General features: G+C 65.4%; 2 protein-coding genes and 1 long non-coding RNA gene across 6 annotated transcripts in view; 2 read left to right on the forward strand and 1 right to left on the reverse strand.

Annotated features, from left to right (window-relative positions):
- LOC100351047 (cytoplasmic tRNA 2-thiolation protein 1) lies at nt 1–5,893 on the reverse strand. 2 transcript variants are annotated; one of them, XM_089318860.1, is made up of 3 exons: nt 5,765–5,893; nt 2,361–2,889; nt 1–699 (listed from the first exon to the last, which is right to left on the reverse strand). In XM_089318860.1, exons 2-3 carry the CDS (start codon nt 2,866–2,868, stop codon nt 17–19), a joined length of 1,191 nt encoding a protein of 396 aa, XP_089174986.1. In that variant the 5' UTR covers nt 2,869–2,889; nt 5,765–5,893; the 3' UTR covers nt 1–16. The 2 variants fall into 2 exon arrangements, with proteins under 2 accessions (XP_089174986.1, XP_089174987.1); XM_089318861.1 differs by having other exon boundaries at nt 2,361–2,884; nt 5,765–5,830.
- Nucleotides 606–2,035, forward strand: LOC149120757 (uncharacterized). Its single transcript, XR_016224580.1, has 2 exons — nt 606–725; nt 1,825–2,035. It is a non-coding gene; the product is annotated as an uncharacterized LOC149120757 (long non-coding RNA).
- LOC127488250 (beta-1,4-galactosyltransferase 3) overlaps nt 4,427–18,692 on the forward strand; it is a 23,605-nt gene continuing 9,339 nt past the window's right edge. The window contains exons 1-7 of one of the 3 annotated variants that reach the window (XM_089318859.1): nt 4,427–4,614; nt 15,995–16,275; nt 17,094–17,329; nt 17,468–17,655; nt 17,900–18,022; nt 18,148–18,249; nt 18,373–18,539. In XM_089318859.1, coding sequence (XP_089174985.1) covers nt 4,484–4,614; nt 15,995–16,275; nt 17,094–17,329; nt 17,468–17,655; nt 17,900–18,022; nt 18,148–18,249; nt 18,373–18,526 — 1,215 coding nt within the window. In that variant the 5' untranslated portion in view covers nt 4,427–4,483 and the 3' untranslated portion in view covers nt 18,527–18,539. Of the gene's footprint in view, nt 4,615–6,009; nt 6,345–15,994; nt 16,276–17,093; nt 17,330–17,467; nt 17,656–17,899; nt 18,023–18,147; nt 18,250–18,372; nt 18,540–18,692 lie in introns of those variants that run through there. The other 2 variants (XM_089318858.1, XM_070062951.2) reach the window with 2 other exon arrangements.

Raw genomic sequence — 18,692 nt, forward strand, 5'->3', positions numbered from 1 at the left:
TGCAGGTAACTCAGGTTTATTCACAGTCACAGGCAGCCCTGACCCCGGAGGCCCCGCAGTCACAGGAGGACGGGGCCCCCTCCGCGTCCCCCGGCGCCCCTTGGGCCCCCTCCACACCCCCCTCCGTGTCCCCCTGGGCCCCCTCCACGTCCCTCTCTGCGTCCCCCGACGCCCCCTGGGCCCCCTCCACACCCCCCTCCGCGTCCCCCGGCGCCCCCTGGGCCCCCTCCTCGTCCAGCCCGCGGCGGCCCTTGCCGATGGCCAGGCGGGGCCGGCCGCGGTTCAGGCCGTCCAGGAGCGCGCAGGCCTGGCAGAGCGCACGGCTGGCCAGGGCCCCGCAGCGGGAGCAGGCGCCGGGGCGCGGGGGCCGCGCGGCCGGGGCCAGCGCCAGGCGCTCGGCCGAGTGCACGAGGTCCAGCACCACGGACGGCCGCGCCGCCTCCAGGCGCTTGAGCAGGTCGCGCGCGTGGCCGCGGAAGGCCTCGGGCGCGTACACGCACTCCTCGGAGAAGTAGTCGAGGCGGCGGAAGTGCGCGTACAGCACCACCTCCTTCTGCGAGGCCAGCTGCAGCGGGCGGCAGCGCGGCAGGGCGCCCCCCTCGCCCCGCGAGCCCAGGCCCCCGCCGCGGGCCAGCCGCGCCGCGTCGCCGCGCAGGAAGTTCATGAGCACCGTCTCGGCCATGTCGTCCGCGTTGTGGCCTGCGGAGGGGAAGAGACGGGAGCCGGTGAGCTGGGGCGCGGAGGGAGCCACTGGTCAGGGGGGAGCAGCACCCGGACCCGGAGGGACCCCCCAGAGCGCGTAGCGAGGGCTGTGGAGACCGCCGGGTACCGTGGGCGGGTGGGGGCCACCACAACCTCCCCTGGCCCAACCTGGGGGTGCCTTCGCTTGCCACCCACTACTTTGTTGCCAGGCCCTGGCTGATGCCCTTTCGCGTGGGAGTGAAGGTGCTGCATGCTAGGGCCGCGTTTCAGCCTCCCTTAAGAGAAATCAAATGACATCTAATGGAGATACTCAAGGGACCGCCGGCTAGGCAGGTTAGGGTGTGACTGCACAGTAGACTCCGCCTTCACGCTGCGGCTGGCCACCTTACGGTTGGGCTTACAGAGTAAAAGCACTGGTCTTAGGGCTTCCCAAGCTGGCCCTCGGTCCAGGGCTCTGCCTGAAGGGGTTCCTCTAAACACATCCTCTCCGCCCTTGGCCATCCTTCCCGTCATCCTCTGAGCCTTTGGGCCTCCCGGCCACTCGGGAGAGCCTTCCTCACTCCTCGCCTTTCTCCACGTGATGAGCGCAGAGTCTGGGTTATTTTCCTTGGTAGCACTTATCAGGTTATAATTATGTATGTGGGAGTCGGGCAGGAGCCATGATCGGCCACCATTTGTGTGTCTATTTATTAACCTCTAGACTGAGCGTTTACTCGGGACTTGTCTAATTCCCACCCGATCTAGGCTCCAGATGGTATTAACATCCCATTTTACAACACTGGAAACCAACACTGGCTAATGCATAACAAACTTGGTATGTGGTATACATTAAATGCTCAATAATTGCTTGTTAAAATCATGATTGAAAGGCAATAAGAGTCATCAGGGAGAAGTCAACGGAAAAATAAGTTAACAGGCACTGTGCTTTGCTGACACATGGCTTCTGATGGAGTCCCCACTTCTCTTCTCTCACTTCCCTTTATGAAAAGGACACGGAGAATGTAATTTAAAAATAATAATAAGGGACCGGCACTGTGGCATAGCAAGTAAAGCCACCCACTGCAGTGCCAGCATCCTATATGGGCGCAGGTTCCAGACCCGGCTGCTCCTCTTCCAATCCAGCTCTCTGCTATGGCCTGGGAAAGCAGTGAAAGATGGCCCAAGTCCTTGGGCCCCTGCACCCTCGTGGGAGACCCAGAAGAAACTCCTGGCTCCTGGCTTCGCATCAGCGCAGCTCTCTGGCCATTGTGACCAATTGGGGAGTGAACCAGCGGATGGAAGACCTCTCTCTCTCTCTCTCTCTCTCTGCCTCTCTGTAACTCTGCCTTTCAAATAGATACATCTTTTAAAAATAAATGTAAAAAATAGAATCACGGTTCCAGCCCCTAGGGAGTAGCCCCCTGACCCTCCCCCTTGGCCTGGTGTCCTAAGATGACCACGACTCTAAGCTTGTCACTGGCCCCACTGCGCTCTCCAGACACACACCCAAGACCTCACCCATGAACCCTCAGAGGGCACAGTAGATGGTGGAGCATGCGCACATTCCGACTCCCACCCGGCTCCGCCCCTCGCGCCCAGACCATGGTCTCCTTTCCAGGTCCCGGGCATGCGCCCTGCGCCCCATCTCAGGGCCCGCCCCCACCTACGCATGCGCTCACCCGTCACGATGTGCGTGGCTCCCACGCGGCGCGCGCCCTCCTCCAGCGCTCGGCGCCGCAGCACCCCGCAGAAGGTGCAGCAGGAGCGGCTGCGGCCCGAGCCGGCCGTGCTGCGGGCCACGGCGTCCATGGTCCAGCCGCCGAAGAGGTCCGCGTAGGCCACGATGGTGAGCGGCAGCTCCCAGCGCGCCGCCTGGCGCCGCACGGCCGCCAGCGCCGCGTCCCGGTAGCCGCCGATGCCCTCGTCCACGGCCACGAGGTGCAGCGTGAGGCCCAGGCGCGGCGCGAGGGCGCGCAGCACGTGCGCGAGCACGGTGGAGTCCTTGCCCCCGGAGGCGCCCACGGCCACCACGGCGCCCGGCGGCAGCAGGCGGCCCGCGAGCACCGTGCGCAGCACCTCGGCCTCGAAGGCGGTGCAGAAGCAGGCGCCGCACAGCGCCTGCCCGGAGCGCGGGCGTCGGAGCGCGGCGCGGGCCTTGCCGCAGGAGGCGCACGGCGGGGCGGGCATCGCGCGGGGCGGCGGCCTGTGCTGGGCGGAGAGGGGAGAGGCGGGTCACGCGTGGGTTCTGCGGAGCGGCCCTGCGCGCGCGAGGCCAGGGACGGGTGCGCGGGCCGAGGGGCTTCTGCGGGGGGAGGAACCCGGAGGGGACCCGCGGGGTCTAGCACAAGCAAGCCACCGCCTCCGAGGAGACTTTGGGGCTTACACTCGCTATGCACCGAGGAGAAGCCTGAAGAGCAGGTATCAGAGGAGGAGGAGAGACGAGCAGGTTACATCCGGAGAGGCCGTGTCCTGTGCCCGGGGATGAGGGGGCAGCAGGTGCATGGCCTCCAGGAAGACAAGGTGCCTGGCATTGCCCTGGGCCGCCCGGGCTGTTCAGGAGCTTGGGGTGTGGGGGCCGCGTCGCCAACTCTGGAGACAGAGGGAGGCCGGGGACTGCGGCGACGTGAGCAAATGAAAGGCTTCGCTTCGATACCGCCCAGGGTAGGTCTGAATGCAGTCTCTGAGCAGGGGGAACGCCTCCTCCAGGGAGACACAGAGGCAGCCTGGATTGCACCTCTGCAAGACCAGCTGGTGGGCGTGGGGGGCTCCAGGACTGGCCTCAATCCTGCTGTGGTATCAGAGTCCCTCACAGCCTCCCGCGGCCTCATCCAGACCCATTCTACGTCTTCCCCTCTTCCCTGCCTCGCCCAGTCAAGACTCCAACCCTCCAGTCACTCCCTCCTTGGTCCTGCCCACCTGGTGCCCCACGGCAAAGCCACTAGACTGGGTTTCCTCCTCCTCGCACCGTCATTTCTAGCCCAGACGGCTGCCATTTGCAGCAGGTGCAGCTGCTCCTAGGACTGACCACAGTAGTCGTGTTAGGACTCTTATCTACGGGGCAAGGACCCGGATCAGAGGCTGTATAGGCGTCTCAGACTCCAAAGCCCTGCGTCCTGTAGCCAAACAGCCTTCCCCTGCAGTAGGGCACCACGCTTCAGTAACTCAGGCCAAGGACTCTGGGGTCCAGGAGTCTGAACGGCTCTTGCTCTCATCACTCGTCACTCTCCCGCTGGGTGGCTCCAAGCTGTAGCCAGCCCGCCTTGTCCTCCCAAAGCCACACCAGGACTTCCAAACCCCGGATGCCCAAACAGAGCACAGATTACGTCCTGAAGCTAACCCTGTGTCTCTGTGGTTGGCACCCGAGCTGTCCATCCCGGTCTCTGCCCTCCACCTCCCCTAGTCTACACACACTCCTCCACAAAAAAGCAGGTGGGAACCTGCCCAATATGTGCTCAACATCCTGCCGTGGTCAACGCTAACCGCCAGTGAGGCCAGTCTCTTTCAACCACACTGGTCTCTACCTGCCAACACCCAAAGAACGCTCCGGCTTCTGGGGGCTCACATCAGCTCCTCTCTCTGTCCAGAGTCCCTTTCCCGGTCACTGAGCCCAGCGCGCAACCCTTGCGATGCACCTGCAGTGGCCATCAGCATAGCTCTGTAGCTGGGCAAGCCCCCCCGACCATGGCAGTCTCTCCTCTTGCTTGTGTTTCCCCTCTTGCTGAGGTCCATGGTCTCCAGGTCCTGCCCAGCACCCCTCTTTCTCCTTGTGGATGACTCTGTCTCCACCAGCCCAGTCATCCGAATGCCCCACCAAGGATCCCCCCGCTGGGCCTCCGCTCGCATCTTGCCAGTGCCCACCCCAGCGGGAGAAACTGAATTGAGCTATTCCATGTCTCCGAGGAGCAGTGCCACCCGCACCCAGCAGCCCAGCAGGTCAGGACTCCGTCTTTGTCTTCTGAATCTACAGTCCTCCAGTCTTAGGTCTGGTCCTCATCGCCGCCCCAGCCAGACTCTGAGTCCATGGGCATCTGAGGTCCTGTGTGGTCTGGGACCACTGAACTCAGCCAGATGAAACTTCAGTGGGGTTTTTCAACCCCCTGGGACCTCTGGCCAGGCTGGGACACCCTGATGAGCTCTGTGAGGATCTAGATCTGCAGACCTGGGAGCTGTGGCCAGCAGGATGAGGGGGAGGGGCACGGAAGACTGTTCCCAACAGAGTGAACAGCAAAGACAAAGGGCCTGCAGGGCAGGGCGTGGCTGTGATCCGGTGGCTGCCAGGGGTGCCCAGGCTGGAGGCTGGCGAGACAGAGGCTTGGGGGTTGGCGGAGTGAAGAGCTTGGGTTTTATCCCGAACCACAGAGGGCCGTGGGACAGGCTCAGGCAGGGCAATGACAGGATCGGATTGATATCTGAACAGGATCGCGCGGGGTGCCGGTGGCAAGGACAAGAAGCAGGCAGGCCAGTGAGGAGGCTGGGGCTGCGACCCGGGGGAGGGGAGTCAGAGTCTCACACAAGATGTGGCTGGGGGAGGGGAGAGCGGATGAGATACAGAGACCTGGGTCTGCACCTGCTGCGAATGGCAGCCGTCTGGCTACAACGCGGAGCTGGCAGCTTGAGCCCTTGGAGAGAGAGTGGGGCCAGTGTGTGGGGAGGAGGTGGCAGGTGGGGGAGAGGGTGGGCTTGGTGAGCCAGAGAATCTGGGATCTTCTTTGGACTTGGAAATGTTGAGGTCCCTGGCTCTGGGGAGTGTTTCCCGACCCCTAGGCTTGGGTCTGGCGCCTCCCACAGCTAACTGAGCGGCCGCCCGCCCGGCCTCTGCCAGCCCTGAGCAACCAAGCCAGAGGAGGGTGCGCTAGCGCCACATCCAGACTGGAGGGCGAGAGAGAGGAAGAGTCAGGCCGGGCCGCGGAGTGCAAAGCTGCGTGGGGCACTCCTGCCCGGACAGTCACTGGGCGAACAGAGAGAGAGGACCATCTGTCCAGGGGTCCCCACCAGAAGGCACAGGAGAGACGTAGACCACCACCCCCAACTCTTACAGAGGTCCAGGATTGGCCCGCGGTGGGAGGAGGGGGCGCTTGCTTACCTGGGCAGAACCGGCGCTGGAAAGTGCAGGCTACCGGAAAACGTGGAAGCTGGTGAGAGGACTACGACTCCCAGGGGGCTTTGCGGATGCTCGCCTACAACTCCCAGGTGCCCGTGGGGGCGGCTCGACTCGAAGCAATTACTGCGGTCCGACTAGCCGGGCCTACAATTCCCGGCGGCCCTCGCGGCGGCGCCCCGCGCGCGGCTCCCGGCGTACCCTGGGCGGATGCGACCGGTTTCCCGTCTGCGCCTGCGTGCGAGTGCGTTGGGCTTCTGGTCCCTCCCGAAGATGGAGCGGGTGGCCTCAGGGTGTCTGCTGTCGTGGGAGTATCAGCAGCGTTTGCTGCGGATGAGGCCAGACCCGGGCTGTGCTGAGCGGATGCCGTCGCGAGGGAGTGCGGAGGGGGCTTCTGCCCGCGCCGCGCCGTGCCGGCGTGGGAGTGGGCGTGGGCGCGGACGGAGGGGCGCGGGACGGAGGCCCCCGTGCCCGCGCGGAGCTGATGGCCGGGGGGACGGTTTGCGGTGAACAGTTACGCCCCGTGCCCGGTGCGGTGCAAGACGGAGGTCGGGATGAAGAGCAGGTGAGACCGGGCCCTGGACCCCGGGCCCCCTGCCGGACCCTGGACCCCGGGCCCCAACCCCGACCCCCTGCCGACCCCCAGCCCTGGACCCCTGCCGGACCCCAGCCCCGGACCCCCTGCCGACTCCCAGCCCCGGACCCCCTGCCGACCCCAGCCCCGGATCCCCTGCCGGACCCCAGCCCCGGACCCCCTGCCGGACCCCCTGCCGACCCCAGCCCCGGACCCCCTGCCGACCCCAGCCCCGGACCCCCTGCCGACCCCAGCCCCGGACCCCCTGCCGACCCCAGCCCCGGACCTCTGCCGACCCCAGCCCCGGACCCCCTGCCGACCCCAGCCCCGGATCCCCTGCCGACCCCAGCCCCGGACCCCCTGTCGACCCCAGCCCCGGACCCCCTGCCGACCCCCAGCCCCGGACCCCTGCCGACCCCAGCCCCGGACCCCCTGCCGACCCCAGCCCCGGACCCCCTGCCGGACCCCAGCCCCGAACCCCTGCCAACCACAGCCCCGGACCCCAGCCGACCCCAGCCCCGGACCCCCTGCCGACCCCAGCCCCTGACCCCCAGCCCCTGAACCTCTGCCGATCCCCAGCCCCGGATCCCCTGCCGACCCCAGCCCCGGACCCCTGCCAACCCCAGCCTGCCCCGCCGTCACTGCTCCTGGGTGGGGGTGGGGACTGAGCGCAAAGGCAGTGGCGTGGCCCCCACGCCGCTTCCCTCCTGCGGGCTGGGGGCGGCGGTGGCCCCCAAGCAGCAGGCGCTGTTTGGGCTCGGTGAAGCCTCCTGAGCAGACACGGCTTCCTTTTCCTGGCCGGGCCCAGTTTTAAGTTCCTTTAAAATCAGAAAGCGAGGTGGGAGTTGTGGGCTCCGTAGTTCCGCACGGGGAGGGGAGCAGTGAGTGAGTGGCCCCCCAGGCGGCGTCGGGAGCTGGTTCTGGTTGTCCTGGGGGCAAGGGCAGATGGGGCCAGGTGTTGACAGGTGGAGACGGGGGCGGGACTGAACGTGATGCACGGGTGTCGATAGTTCATAAGCAGCTAATCGGGCCAGAGAGCCCTCCCCTGGGTGTATCCTGCTCTCCCTTGGTTTCCTACCCAGACTGTAATGTACAGCACTCAAGCAGTTGTTTTTTTAAAAGTCGGAGTTACATAGAGGAGATGCAGAGAGAGAGAGAGAGAGAGGTCTTCCGTCCGCTCGTTCACTCCCCAATTGGCTGCAATGGCCGGAGCTTTGCCTATCCGAAGCCAGGAGCTTCTCCAGGTCTCCCACGCGGGTGCAGGGGCCCAGGGACTTGGGCCACTTTCTACTGCTTCCCCAGGCCACAGCAGAGAGCTGGATCAGATGGAGCAGCCGGGACTGGAACCAGTGCTCACAAGGAATGCCAGCACTGCAGGCGGTAGCTTTACTTGCTGCGCCCCAGCGCCAGCTCCTCAATTGTGTATACGTTGGATTTAATCTTTGGAAGTTGGCTCGGTTGAGTGTCCACAGTGCCTAGCTCCACAGCACTCACGTACTTCGGGGTGGGAAATTGTCCAAAGAAGGTGGACCTCAGATTGGGTAAGGAGACGGGGGTGCCGCCCTCGGCCAGCCTGTGCGGTTCCTTGCTGTGCGTACTCTGCTGCGGGTCCTCGGGTGAGTGGACTAACCTCTCTGTGCTCCCATGTCCTCCCCTGTGACGGGTGTCAGAGCGGCTGTTGGGAGGCCGGGTGAGGAATTCAGTCCAGTGCTTGGCCGGAGAAGGGCTGGATACAGGGGATGTTGGCCCTGTTGGACCCAGTCGTGACTGGACAGCTCACTGGACAGCCCCCCTGGTCCTCGTGGCCACGCCCATCATCAGGCTAGCATGGCGTGGACGGAGGCCTCTCCGGCGTCTTTGGAAGCATCTCTGTCCCGTTTGTTGCCGCCCGTTGGCTTGATGATGGGGAGGGGTTGGGGGATGGCCTGGGGTCTCCCGCCTGGCTCCCAGGGGGTTTGCGGGCGGTCCCCGGGTTTCCCAGCGACAGAGCTTTGCTCTGTGTGTTCCCACTGCTGGCCCTTCGGCTCCACCCACACTGACCCCCGCCGCCGTGCAGGTAGCCTCTGCACCCGGTGACAGCAGCCCGTGGGCTGTCGCGGACCCCCGTCCCTTCATTGGAGGCCCTGGCGCCTTCTGTCAGTTTCAGTTCTCTCTGGTCCGGGAGCTTCTTGAGCGTGGGTCCAGTTGGGTTTGAGCTGGGTCCCCTGCGTGGCTGCCCACGAGGCCTGGTGCAAACGGCAGGGTGCTCGGGCCCACCCGGGCTGCTCCCAGCTTGTCCTGTCGCATGCCTCCTTATCCTACGCTTCACTAAACACAGAGCCCAGCACCAGAAGCCGTTGTCATGGCGGTGTGGTAGGTGGGGACAGAGGCTCTGGGCCCCGGTGCCTGGTTTGGGCTGGAATGACGTCTCCTGGCTGTGGGGAGCCACGAGCGAGAGGAGGGGACGGCACCCCCGCAGCCCCGGGGTTAGAGCCGCAGTGCCCAGCCGGAGGTGGCTTTGCCCTCCAGGGCCCATTCGGCAGAGACCAGACCATGGGGTGGCTGCAGCTGGGGCTGGGACGGCCCTCGTAGAGAGACGCGATCAAGGTGTGGGCGGTGCTGAGGGGGAGGACCTAGGGTTAGTGGGTGAGAAGAGGTGGCAGCCGGGGGTGGGGGTGCTGGCGACAGCTCTGAGCCTCAGCAAGGACTCGGCACACAGCAGCTGCCGGTCCCGGGCCCTGGCCCGCCAGGCTGCCTGCCGCCTCCGCTCTCCCCTCCCCGCGCACGGGCCGTGACCGCCCGCCGGCTTGCAGGCACGGCGAGTGCAGAGCCGGTCTAGCGCGCATGGGTGGTCTGGGCGCGTGACCCCTGAGCTCTGGAACCTGGGCTTGTCAAATACGGACTTTGGAGGAAAAGCCACGTAAACGCGCTCATACTTTTCACGTGAGCGGCGCGTTGGGACGGTACCGTCTCTGCTGTGACGGGCTAGAAGTCACGTGAAAGTTAGCTGTCCCTTCTGGTTGAGCCCCTTGAGCGTGGCTGCTGGAAAGTCGGGTCTGACCGCGTGGCGTTGCTGGCGGCCAGCACTGGCGCCGCCGCAGGTGTCTCGGGACAGCCGGATCTACCCCGGCCCCAGACGTTCAGACGGCAAAGGAACTTTCCCGGCAGGCTCTGTTCGGCGAGTTAGGACATGATGCTGAGACGGGGTCAGCCTGCGTGTGTCGTGGGTACGGAGGCACGGGCGCGCTGCGGTCGGCTGAGCGCCCTCCGCGGGAACCCCGCAGCCGGCTGGGAACCTTTGTGCCGCCCCCTCACTCTTCCTAAGCTGGCCCTGGCGCTTTTCAACAGTGAGACTTCTTACTGGGAGGCAGAGACCGTCTGTGTTTTACCAGGTGGCTGAGACGAGGCCCGCCTGTCGACAGTGCGTGTTGCGATGGCCTGACCTGATTGGCTGCGTTTGGGTGATTTTCAGAACCTCCGGGGACAGCGCCCGTTCGACGGCGTCACTGTCCTGGACCCGGGTGTTTCGTGCAGTGTGTGACAGCCGCGTGCCTGGAAACATTCCACTTAGGCGCTTTGTGAAAAGATGGGGTTCACTAGGCTGTAGCACCTCGAGTACGTACCTCTCAATGAGTCAGCCTTCCCCGAGAGGTGTGGGATAGGGAGGCCGGGCCGTGTGTCCCCGAGAGTGTGGGGCCCAGGCCCCTCTGCCGTGCCCTCTCCAGGGAGACGGGGCCGTGTGTCCCTGAGAGTATGGAGACCAGGCCCCTCTGCCGTGCCCTCTCCAGGGAGATGGGGGGGTGTCCCCGAGAGTGTGGGGCCCAGGCCCCTCTGCCGTGCCCTCTCCAGGGAGACGGGGCCATGTGTCCCTGAGAGTATGGAGACCAGGCCCCTCTGCCGTGCCCTCTCCAGGGAGACGGGGCCGTGTGTCCCCGAGAGTGTGGGGCCCAGGCCCCTCTGCCGTGCCCTCTCCAGGGAGATGGGGGGTGTCCCTGAGAGTGTGGGGCCCAGGCCCCTCTGCCGTGCCCTCTCCAGGGAGACGGGGCCATGTGTCCCTGAGAGTATGGAGACCAGGCCCCTCTGCCGTGCCCTCTCCAGGGAGATGGGGGGTGTCCCCGAGAGTGTGGGGCCCAGGCCCCTCTGCCGTGCCCTCTCCAGGGAGATGGGGGGTGTCCCCGAGAGTGTGGGACCCAGGCCAGCCCAGGCCCCTCTGCCTCGCCCTCTCCAGGGAGATGGGGGGTGTCCCCGAGAGTGTGGGGCCCAGGCCCCTCTGCCTCGCCCTCTCCAGGGAGACGGGGCCGTGTGTCCCCGGGAGTGTGGGGCCCAGGCCCCTCTGCCGTGCCCTCTCCAGGGAGATGGGGGGTGTCCCCGAGAGTGTGGGGCCCAGGCCCCTCTGCCTCGCCCTCTCCAGGGAGACGGGGCCGTGTGTCCCCGGGAGTGTGGGGCCCAGGCCCCTCTGCCATGCCCTCTCCAGGGAGATGGGGGGTGTCCCCGGGAGTGTGGGGCCCAGGCCCCTCTGCCGTGCCCTCTCCAGGGAGATGGGGGGTGTCCCCGAGAGTGTGGGACCCAGGCCCCTCTGCCGTGCCCTCTCCAGGGAGACGGGGCCGTGTGTCCCCGAGAGTGTGGGGCCCAGGCCCCTCTGCCGTGCCCTCTCCAGGAAGACGGGGCCATGTGTCCCCGAGAGTGTGGAGCCCAGGCCCCTCTGCCGTGCCCTCTCCAGGGAGATGGGGGGTGTCCCCAAGAGTGTGGGGCCCAGGCCCCTCTGCCGTGCCTTCTCCAGGGAGACGGGGCCATGTGTCCCCGAGAGTGTGGAGCCCAGGCCCCTCTGCCGTGCCCTCTCCAGGGAGATGGGGGGTGTCCCCAAGAGTGTGGGGCCCAGGCCCCTCTGCCGTGCCCTCTCCAGGGAGACGGGGCCATGTGTCCCTGAGAGTGTGGGGCCCAGGCCCCTCTGCCGTGCCCTCTCCAGGGAGATGGGGGGGTGTCCCCAAGAGTGTGGGGCCCAGGCCAGCTCAGGCCCCTCCGCCTCGCCCTCTCCTCTTGCCTGACCGAGGGCCCTGAGGGAGCTTCCAGCTGCTGCCTCCTCAGCCTGGCTCAGAGCACAGGGCTGGGGAGGAGGCGCCTGGCCAGGACCCCAGTGGTGGGGGAGGGGAGGAGGCAGGGGACACTGTGGGGGACCCTCCTGCTCCCCCGCTCACTGCACACACACGGGGTTGCAGGCACAGCGCGGTAGCCAGGGTGCTGTTTCCACACGTGAAAACGTAGTTTACTGTCGGACAGAAGAGTGCATCAGTTGGGAAGAGTGGACGTACGCTCTGGCTCTGACCCATTTCTCCCGCACGAGAGTTGCTGGTGGTTCAAGACGTCCACTTCTTAGAACTGTCCGTAACTCAGGGCAGCAGTTTTAGACGTGCCGTTAGTTCCTCGTCCTTGGCTCACCTTCCCACGACAGCGGAGACTCTGTAGCTCTGTGGTGGACTTTCTGAATTCCTTTTCTCATCTTGCTCAGAATTATATTTTCATAATCCAGAGGCCCAAGCACAGTAGCACTGTGTCTCACGGTCACCATACTTTGTTTAAGATTTATTTTCATTATTTGAAAGAGTTGCCGAGAGAGGGGTCTTCCATCCACTGGTTCACTCCCCGAATGGCTGCAATGGCCGGAGCTGGGCTGATTCAAAGCCAGGAGCCAGGAGCTTCTTCCATGTCTCCCACGCAGGTGCAGGGGCCCAAGGATTTAGGCCATCTTCCACTGCGTTCCCAGGACATAGCAGAGAGCTGGATCAGAAGTGGAGTAGGTGGGACTCGAACCAGCACCCACATGGGATGCCGGCACTGCAGGTGGCGGCTATACCCACTATGCCACAGCGCTGGGCCCACAATCACTATGCTTTTGATAGGAATTCAAAATGTGGAAAAAGAAAAGTCATTTCTTGAAGTTGAAGAAACTCCGTTGTGTGCTTCTCGTGCGGTCAGGGGTCTTTTTGTACTGGGTTCTCCAGGAAACGAGCCACACTCGTGATGGCGCAGCCCCTCCTGTCCCAGCGCCAGGAGGAGGAAGGGTGGAAATACCCTCACACTCGGAGGACTTGGGGCCGACACGCTTGCTGTCGGTGACTCCGCAGAAGCTACCAGAGAATCTGCCTCTGAGACCACGCAGGCCCCCAGGCGTCAGTGCCCTGAGCTCGCCGGCGCTCCTGCCTGGGAGGAGGAACGGTGTCCCCGTCACAGCTGGGCTGGCACCTGCTGCTTGCGGAGCAGCCGGGCACCGTCTGCTTGTCACGGGCTGCCTTCCGCTCGGGGAACAGGCCCGTGAGCTGCTGCTGGGCCGACTGCAGGTTGCTCCCAAGGCGTGCCTTGGTCTCCCCAGGACGGCAGCAGATCTCGCCGTTGTGGACCGTTGTCGTGTGAGCGCGAGGTGCGTTTCCTCCTAGCCCGGGCCGTCTGGTGTCTCTTTGGTAGTGAGAACGGCAGCGTCTGCACCGGGGAGGGTTGCTCGGAAGCCTGGGTTGGTCTCTAGGACGCCGTGCTCTGCGTGAGCACCTTTCCCACTGGAAGCTGGGAGACACCGGCCGGCAGGCCTGCAGCTGCAGTAAGGTCTTGTTTCCTGGTGCTCTCAGGATTCAAATCCCGGAGCCTGCTCAGCAGCGAGGTGCTGTTCCAGTCCGTCTGAAAACGTGCGTCCTGTTCGGTGGCAGGGATGCCGCTCAGTCCCCGCTGACGAGCACCCTGTGCAGTGCTCAGATCCTCCCATTTGGCGCTGGAATGATGGGGCCAGCGTGGACCGGCCCGCGTCTGTGCAGGGACCTCCAGCCACAGGCATGCTGGGGTGGACCCGGGGAGCTAGAATCCTTCCCTTTCCCTGCCGTTATCCCCGAGAGTTCCAGTTCCTCTGTAAATACAGAACCTTTTATTCAAGTGTGAGTTCAGGGCCGGCGCTCTGGCGTGGCGGGGAAAGCTGCCACCTGCAGTCCGGCATCCCATGTGGGCGCCGGTTTGAGTCCCGGCTGCTCCACTTCCGACCCAGCTCTGTGCTGTGGCCTGGGAAAGCAGTAGAAGATGGCCCAAGCCCTTGGGCCCCTGCACCCGCGTGGGAGACCTGGAAGAAGCTCCTGGCTCCTGGTTTCCTGATCCGGCCGTTGCGGCCATCTGGGGAGTGACCAGCGGATGGAAGACCCCTCTTTCTTCTCTGCCTTTGCCTCTCTCTAACTCTGCCTTTCGAATAAATGAAATAAAATATTTTTAAAAATTAATTAGGGCCGGCGCTGCGGCTCACTAGGCTAATCCTCCGCCTGCGGCACCGGCACACCGGGTTCTAGTCCCGGTCAGGACGCCAGATTCTGTCCCGGTTGCCCCTCTTCCAGGCCAGCTCTCTGCTATGACCCAGGAAGGCAGTGGAGGATGGCCCAAGTCCTTGGGCCCTGCACCCCATGGGAAACCAGGAGAAGCACCTGGCTCCTGGCTTCGGATCAGCGTGCCGGCCACAGCGGCCATTGGAGGGTGAACCAACGGCAAAGGAAGACCTTTCTCTCTGTCTCTCTCTCTCACTGTCCACTCTGCCTGTCAAAAATAAAAAAATTAATTAATTAGTTAAAAAAAAGTTCAAACAAGGTCTCATCAGGCATCAGCTAGAAAGAGAGTATCCTAGGATTCAGTTCTTCACCCGATAGCTAGGGGGTCCATGAGTCCGTCTCTGTCCTCAGTGAGTTTTTGGAAGAGTAGAGACTGAACTTCCCCAGGGTACTTCTCAGGGACAGGAGGGAGGGAGGGGTGTGCAGGGACACGGGGACAGGGAGGGAGAGGACAGGGACAGGGAGGGAGGGAGGGGTGTGCAGGGACACGGGGACAGGGAGGGAGAGGACAGGGACAGGAGGGAGGGAGGGGTGTGCGGGGACAGGGAGGGAGAGGACAGGGACAGGGAGGGAGGGGGACAGGGAGGGAGGAGGAGTACAGGGACAGGGAGGGAGGGGTGTGCAGGTACACGGGGACAGGGAGGGAAGAGGAGGACAGGGACAGGGAGGGAGGGGTATGCAGGGATACAGGGAGGGAGGAGGAGTACAGGGACACGGGGACAGGGAGGGAAGAGGAGGACAGGGACAGGGAGGGAGGGGTATGCAGGGACACAGGGAAGGAGGGGGTGGACAGGGACAGGAAGGAGAGGGAGGGGGTGTGCAGGGACCCAGGGTGTCCTCTCCAGGTCACCCTCTAGTGGTGAAGGCGGAGTGTGGCCTCTGGGAGTTTCTCGCCCTCTAGGGTTAGATTCCTGGTGCAGTGGGGTGGGGGCTGGCGTGGGCACCGGAGGGTGTTGAGCAGCATCCCTGGCTCCCACCCGCTGGAGGCCAGCAGCACCCCTCCCCCGCCAAGTCGCAGCAGTCTCTCAGGCTTTGTCAGATAACCCTTGGGAGGGGGAGCAGAATCTGCTGCAGATGGAGCAACCTAGAAGGCTGGCTCAGATCCTGTGCGGCCCCCGCCCTGCCCACAAGACCCTTCCCATTCAGGCTTTGGTTGCCACCCTGACCTCATTCTCCAGCATCAGTGTCTCCGCCCCCTCCAGAAACAACACTCCTCCTCGTCCTCCTCGTCCTCCCCGTCCTCCCCGTCCTCCCCGTCCTCCCCGTCCTTTTCCGCGTCCTCCAGGGCTGCCCTTGGGTACCTCCCCCAACGCCCTCCCAAAAGCTGCCTCCCACTGTCCCCGTTCTGCCCACCCCGTTGCCCTAGTTACTTGCAGATGTTCAACACTCCCCGAAATGACATTTTGGGGTCCGCTGTCTGCGAGAATGTGGGTTTCAGGGGACCGAGGTTTCGTTGGTGCTGTGTGCAGCCTTGGTTCCTGCGTTAATACCTAGTGTGACGTGAGAGGCGGGGACCGATGGCCGTGCTTTGGGCTCTCGGTGCCAGAGGCCCGGGGCTGAGTCGTGTTGACCGGGACACAGGTGGGATGTGACACGGGGACAGCGAGGGCCGAGCCAGGGCAGAGCGCAAGTGCAGAGGGAACACTGGCGCGCTCTTGGGGGGCCAGCAGGAGCTTACCCTGGGTCGAGGGCGTCTGGGCCATTCCACCTTCTGTGCTTGCAGACGTGGGGCTCAGAGCTGAGCCACGCCCGAGCTCGCCTCGGACAAGCTGCTAGGCTGCTGGGGAGGCTCACGGGGCAGCCGCGGTCCATGAGGTCCCATCACGTCGGAGGGAGCTCGGCCATCAGGGCAGCCACTCGGTGCCACTCGGGTGAGGGTCCTTGGCTGTGGGGAGGAGCCCCGTAGAGCGCCCAGAGTGAACAGCGGTGGCGTTGGGTCGAGGACCCAGCCTGGCCGTGCCCTGATCCGTGCGCCCCGTGGTCCTGGCACGGCAACCCGAGGCCAATGCTGCCAGACAAGGACACTTGGAGGTTTGGGGTTGCTCACCCCAGAGAGATGCCCAGCTGGTGGCCAGTGTGACCAGAGGGTGTGGACTGGGGAGGCCGGCATAGAAGTTACCCGGCACGCGCACAGGCAGCCTCCTCACAGCCGGCCTGATGCCGCGTGGCCCTCGCTGCCCTCCGGTCCCCGCTGTGTGGAGCCCACAAAGCCACTCAGGGGATCTTGAATGCAGGAGACTGGACATGCGCCCCGCGGGGCTGGGACAGCGCTGGGGCTGCAGGGGGAGCAGTGACCCCTGCCTCCTTTCCCAGGGTGAAGCCACGGAGGGGGCTCCTGCCGCTGTTCCTGGGGGTCCAGCTGCTGCTCGTGGGGGCATTCCTCTACCAGGTCCAGCGCTGCCGCAGCGTCGGCTCCCTCCTGCGCCTCCTGACTCAGGCCAGGCCCCAGGCTGGGGGACAGCTGCCCTCCATGGCCCCGTACTCCTCGCCCGGAGTCCCCCACCACGACGTCTACGCCAACCTCAGCCAGATCCGCCCCCTGGACGTCAGCCAGGACGAGCTGCCCAACTGCCCTGAGGTCTCACCCTACGTCAGTAAGCCTGGGGTGGGGCTCCTGACCTCCATCACTCAGCCTGGGGGGGCTCCTGACCTCCATCACTCAGCCTGGGGGGACTCCTGCAAGTCCAGCACTCAGCCTGGGGTGGGGCTCCTGCATGTCCATCACTCAGCCTGGGGGGGCTCCTGACCTCCATCACTCAGCCTGGGGGCGGGGCTCCTGACCTCCATCACTCAGCCTGGGGCGGGGCTCCGATCTCCATCACTCAGCCTGGGGGGGCTCCTGACCTCCATCACTCAGCCTGGGGGGGGGCTCCTGACCTCCATCACTCAGCCTGGGGGGGCTCCTGACCTCCATCACTCAGCCTGGGGGCGGGGCTCCTGACCTCCATCACTCAGCCTGGGGGCGGGGCTCCGATCTCCAGCACTCAGCCTGGGTGGGGCTCCTGACCTCCATCACTCAGCCTGGGTGGGGCTCCTGACCTCCATCACTCAGCCTGGGGGGACTCCTGCAAGTCCAGCACTCAGCCTGGGGTGGGGCTCCTGCATGTCCATCACTCAGCCTGGGGGCGGGGCTCCTGACCTCCATCACTCAGCCTGGGGCGGGGCTCCGATCTCCATCACTCAGCCTGGGGGGGGCTCCTGCACCTCCATCACTCAGCCTGGGGGCGGGGCTCCTGACCTCCATCACTCAGCCTGGGGGCGGGACTCCTTCACGTCCATCACTCAGCCTGGGGGGGCTCCTGACCTCCATCACTCAGCCTGGGGCGGCACATTCTGAAGTGCGGGGTGGGCAGGAACTGAGGGGGTGCGGAGGGCACCCCACCCAACCGCCCTGGCCTCTGCCTGTTTCCAGGCGGCCCTGTAAAGGTGACGATCCCGGAGAACCTGACGCTGGAGGTGCTGGTGAGGAGGAACCCGCTGGTGGAGCCGGGCGGGCGGTACTGGCCGCCCGACTGCTGGCCCCGGCACCACACGGCGGTGGTGGTGCCCTACCGCGGGCAGGCCCGGCAGCTGCAGCACCTGCTCTTCCACCTGCACCCGTTCCTGCAGCGCCAGCAGCTGCACTACTCTATCTACCTGGTGGATCCGGTGAGGGACGTGACGGAGGCGGGCGCCAGAGGGCAGAGGAGCAGCGCGGGGGCAGGGGAGGACCGGCCTGGGCCCGGCTGCCGGGAGCCGGTGTTGCCTGGTGGGGAAGGCAGCGCTGAACCTCTGTATCCAACCCAGGTAAACAGCACTGCCTTCAGCCGAGGCTGGCTGCGCAATGTGGGCTTCTGGGAGGCCCTGCAGGACGGGGACTGGGACTGTGTCTTCCTGCACGCCGTGAACCTGCTGCCGGAGGACGACCGCAACCTCTACACCTGCGACCTCTTCCCCGCCCACGTGTCCGTGGCCATCGACAAGTTCAACTACAGGTAGGGGAAGCCTGGCCAGGCCCTGCCTCACGTCTGCAGGTGGGGAACGCCGTGTCAGTTAGGGGAGTTGGAACGCGTGGGCGGAGAGGGGGCTCCCTCGTGGCCTGGGGGCACAGGAGGGGCCTGTGGGAGGATGCAGGCGAGGCGGGGTCAGCACGGAGCCATCTCGGGCCCCAGGGGAGAGACCGTCACAGGGCGAGCGGACGTGCAGGGCCTCCCGTGCCAAGTGCCCTTGCTTCCCTAGGCTTCCCTACCGGGGCTACCTCGGAGGGGTGTTCGCCCTGCGCCCCATTCACTTCCTGAGGATAAACGGCTTCCCCAACTCACACTGGGGCTTGGATGACGAGGACAGCGACATTGCTGCCAGGTGGGGGCCCGGGGCAGGGCGGGGCTGCGGGTCCCACCGGGATGGGGGCTGGGCCCTGGTGTAGCGGGGTCCCTGCTGGAGGAGACGAGCGTCCGGCCTCACCCCCTCCCTCCCACCCCCGGAAGGGTGAAGCTCAGCGGGCTGCTCCTCTCCCGGCCCCACCTGCTCTTTGGCCGCTACCACATGCTGGAGGGGCAGGACGCTGGCCCTGGGCACGGCGTCCAGAGGTGAGTGTGGAGGCTGGGGGCTGGCCCCGGGCGCGGTGTCCAGAGGTGAGTGTGGAGCCTGGGGGCTGGCCCCGGGCCCTCCCTGCGGCGTGGTGTCTCACAGGTGCACCCCTGGTCCCCCAGGCCCGGTGTCCTGGCCCGCATTCGCCAGAGGTGGCAGCAGGATGGCATGAGCTCACTGGGCTACAGGCTGCTCACCAAAGAGCGGCAGCCGCTCTACACGCGGCTTACCGTGGACGTCGGCGTCCGGGCCCCGGGAGCACCAGTGCCGGGCTGAGACACAGCTGCAGGTAAGGACCCGGGTGCGGAGCCCCGGCCCCGTCCCTCCTCCCTCCTCCCTCCTCCCTCCTCCACCCCCCCTCCTCTTCCTCCCTCCTCCCTCCCTCCTTCCCTGCCTCCGCCCTCTTCTTCCTCCCTCCTCCCTCCCTCCTTCCCTGCCTCCA

Source organism: Oryctolagus cuniculus, chromosome 18 (assembly GCF_051225735.1).
Source record: "Oryctolagus cuniculus isolate XC-2025 breed Fujian yellow rabbit chromosome 18, ASM5122573v1, whole genome shotgun sequence".
NCBI classification, from domain to species: domain Eukaryota; kingdom Metazoa; phylum Chordata; class Mammalia; order Lagomorpha; family Leporidae; genus Oryctolagus; species Oryctolagus cuniculus.

Bases quoted from the DNA above. Each gene is read 5' to 3' on its own strand.
- LOC100351047 (XM_089318860.1), bottom strand. From the start codon at position 2,868: ATGCCCGCCCCGCCGTGCGCCTCCTGCGGCAAGGCCCGCGCCGCGCTC. The intron at 700-2,360 runs GTGAGCGCATGC...TCCCCTCCGCAG, and splicing joins AGCCACGCACATCGTGACGG to GCCACAACGCGGACGACATG.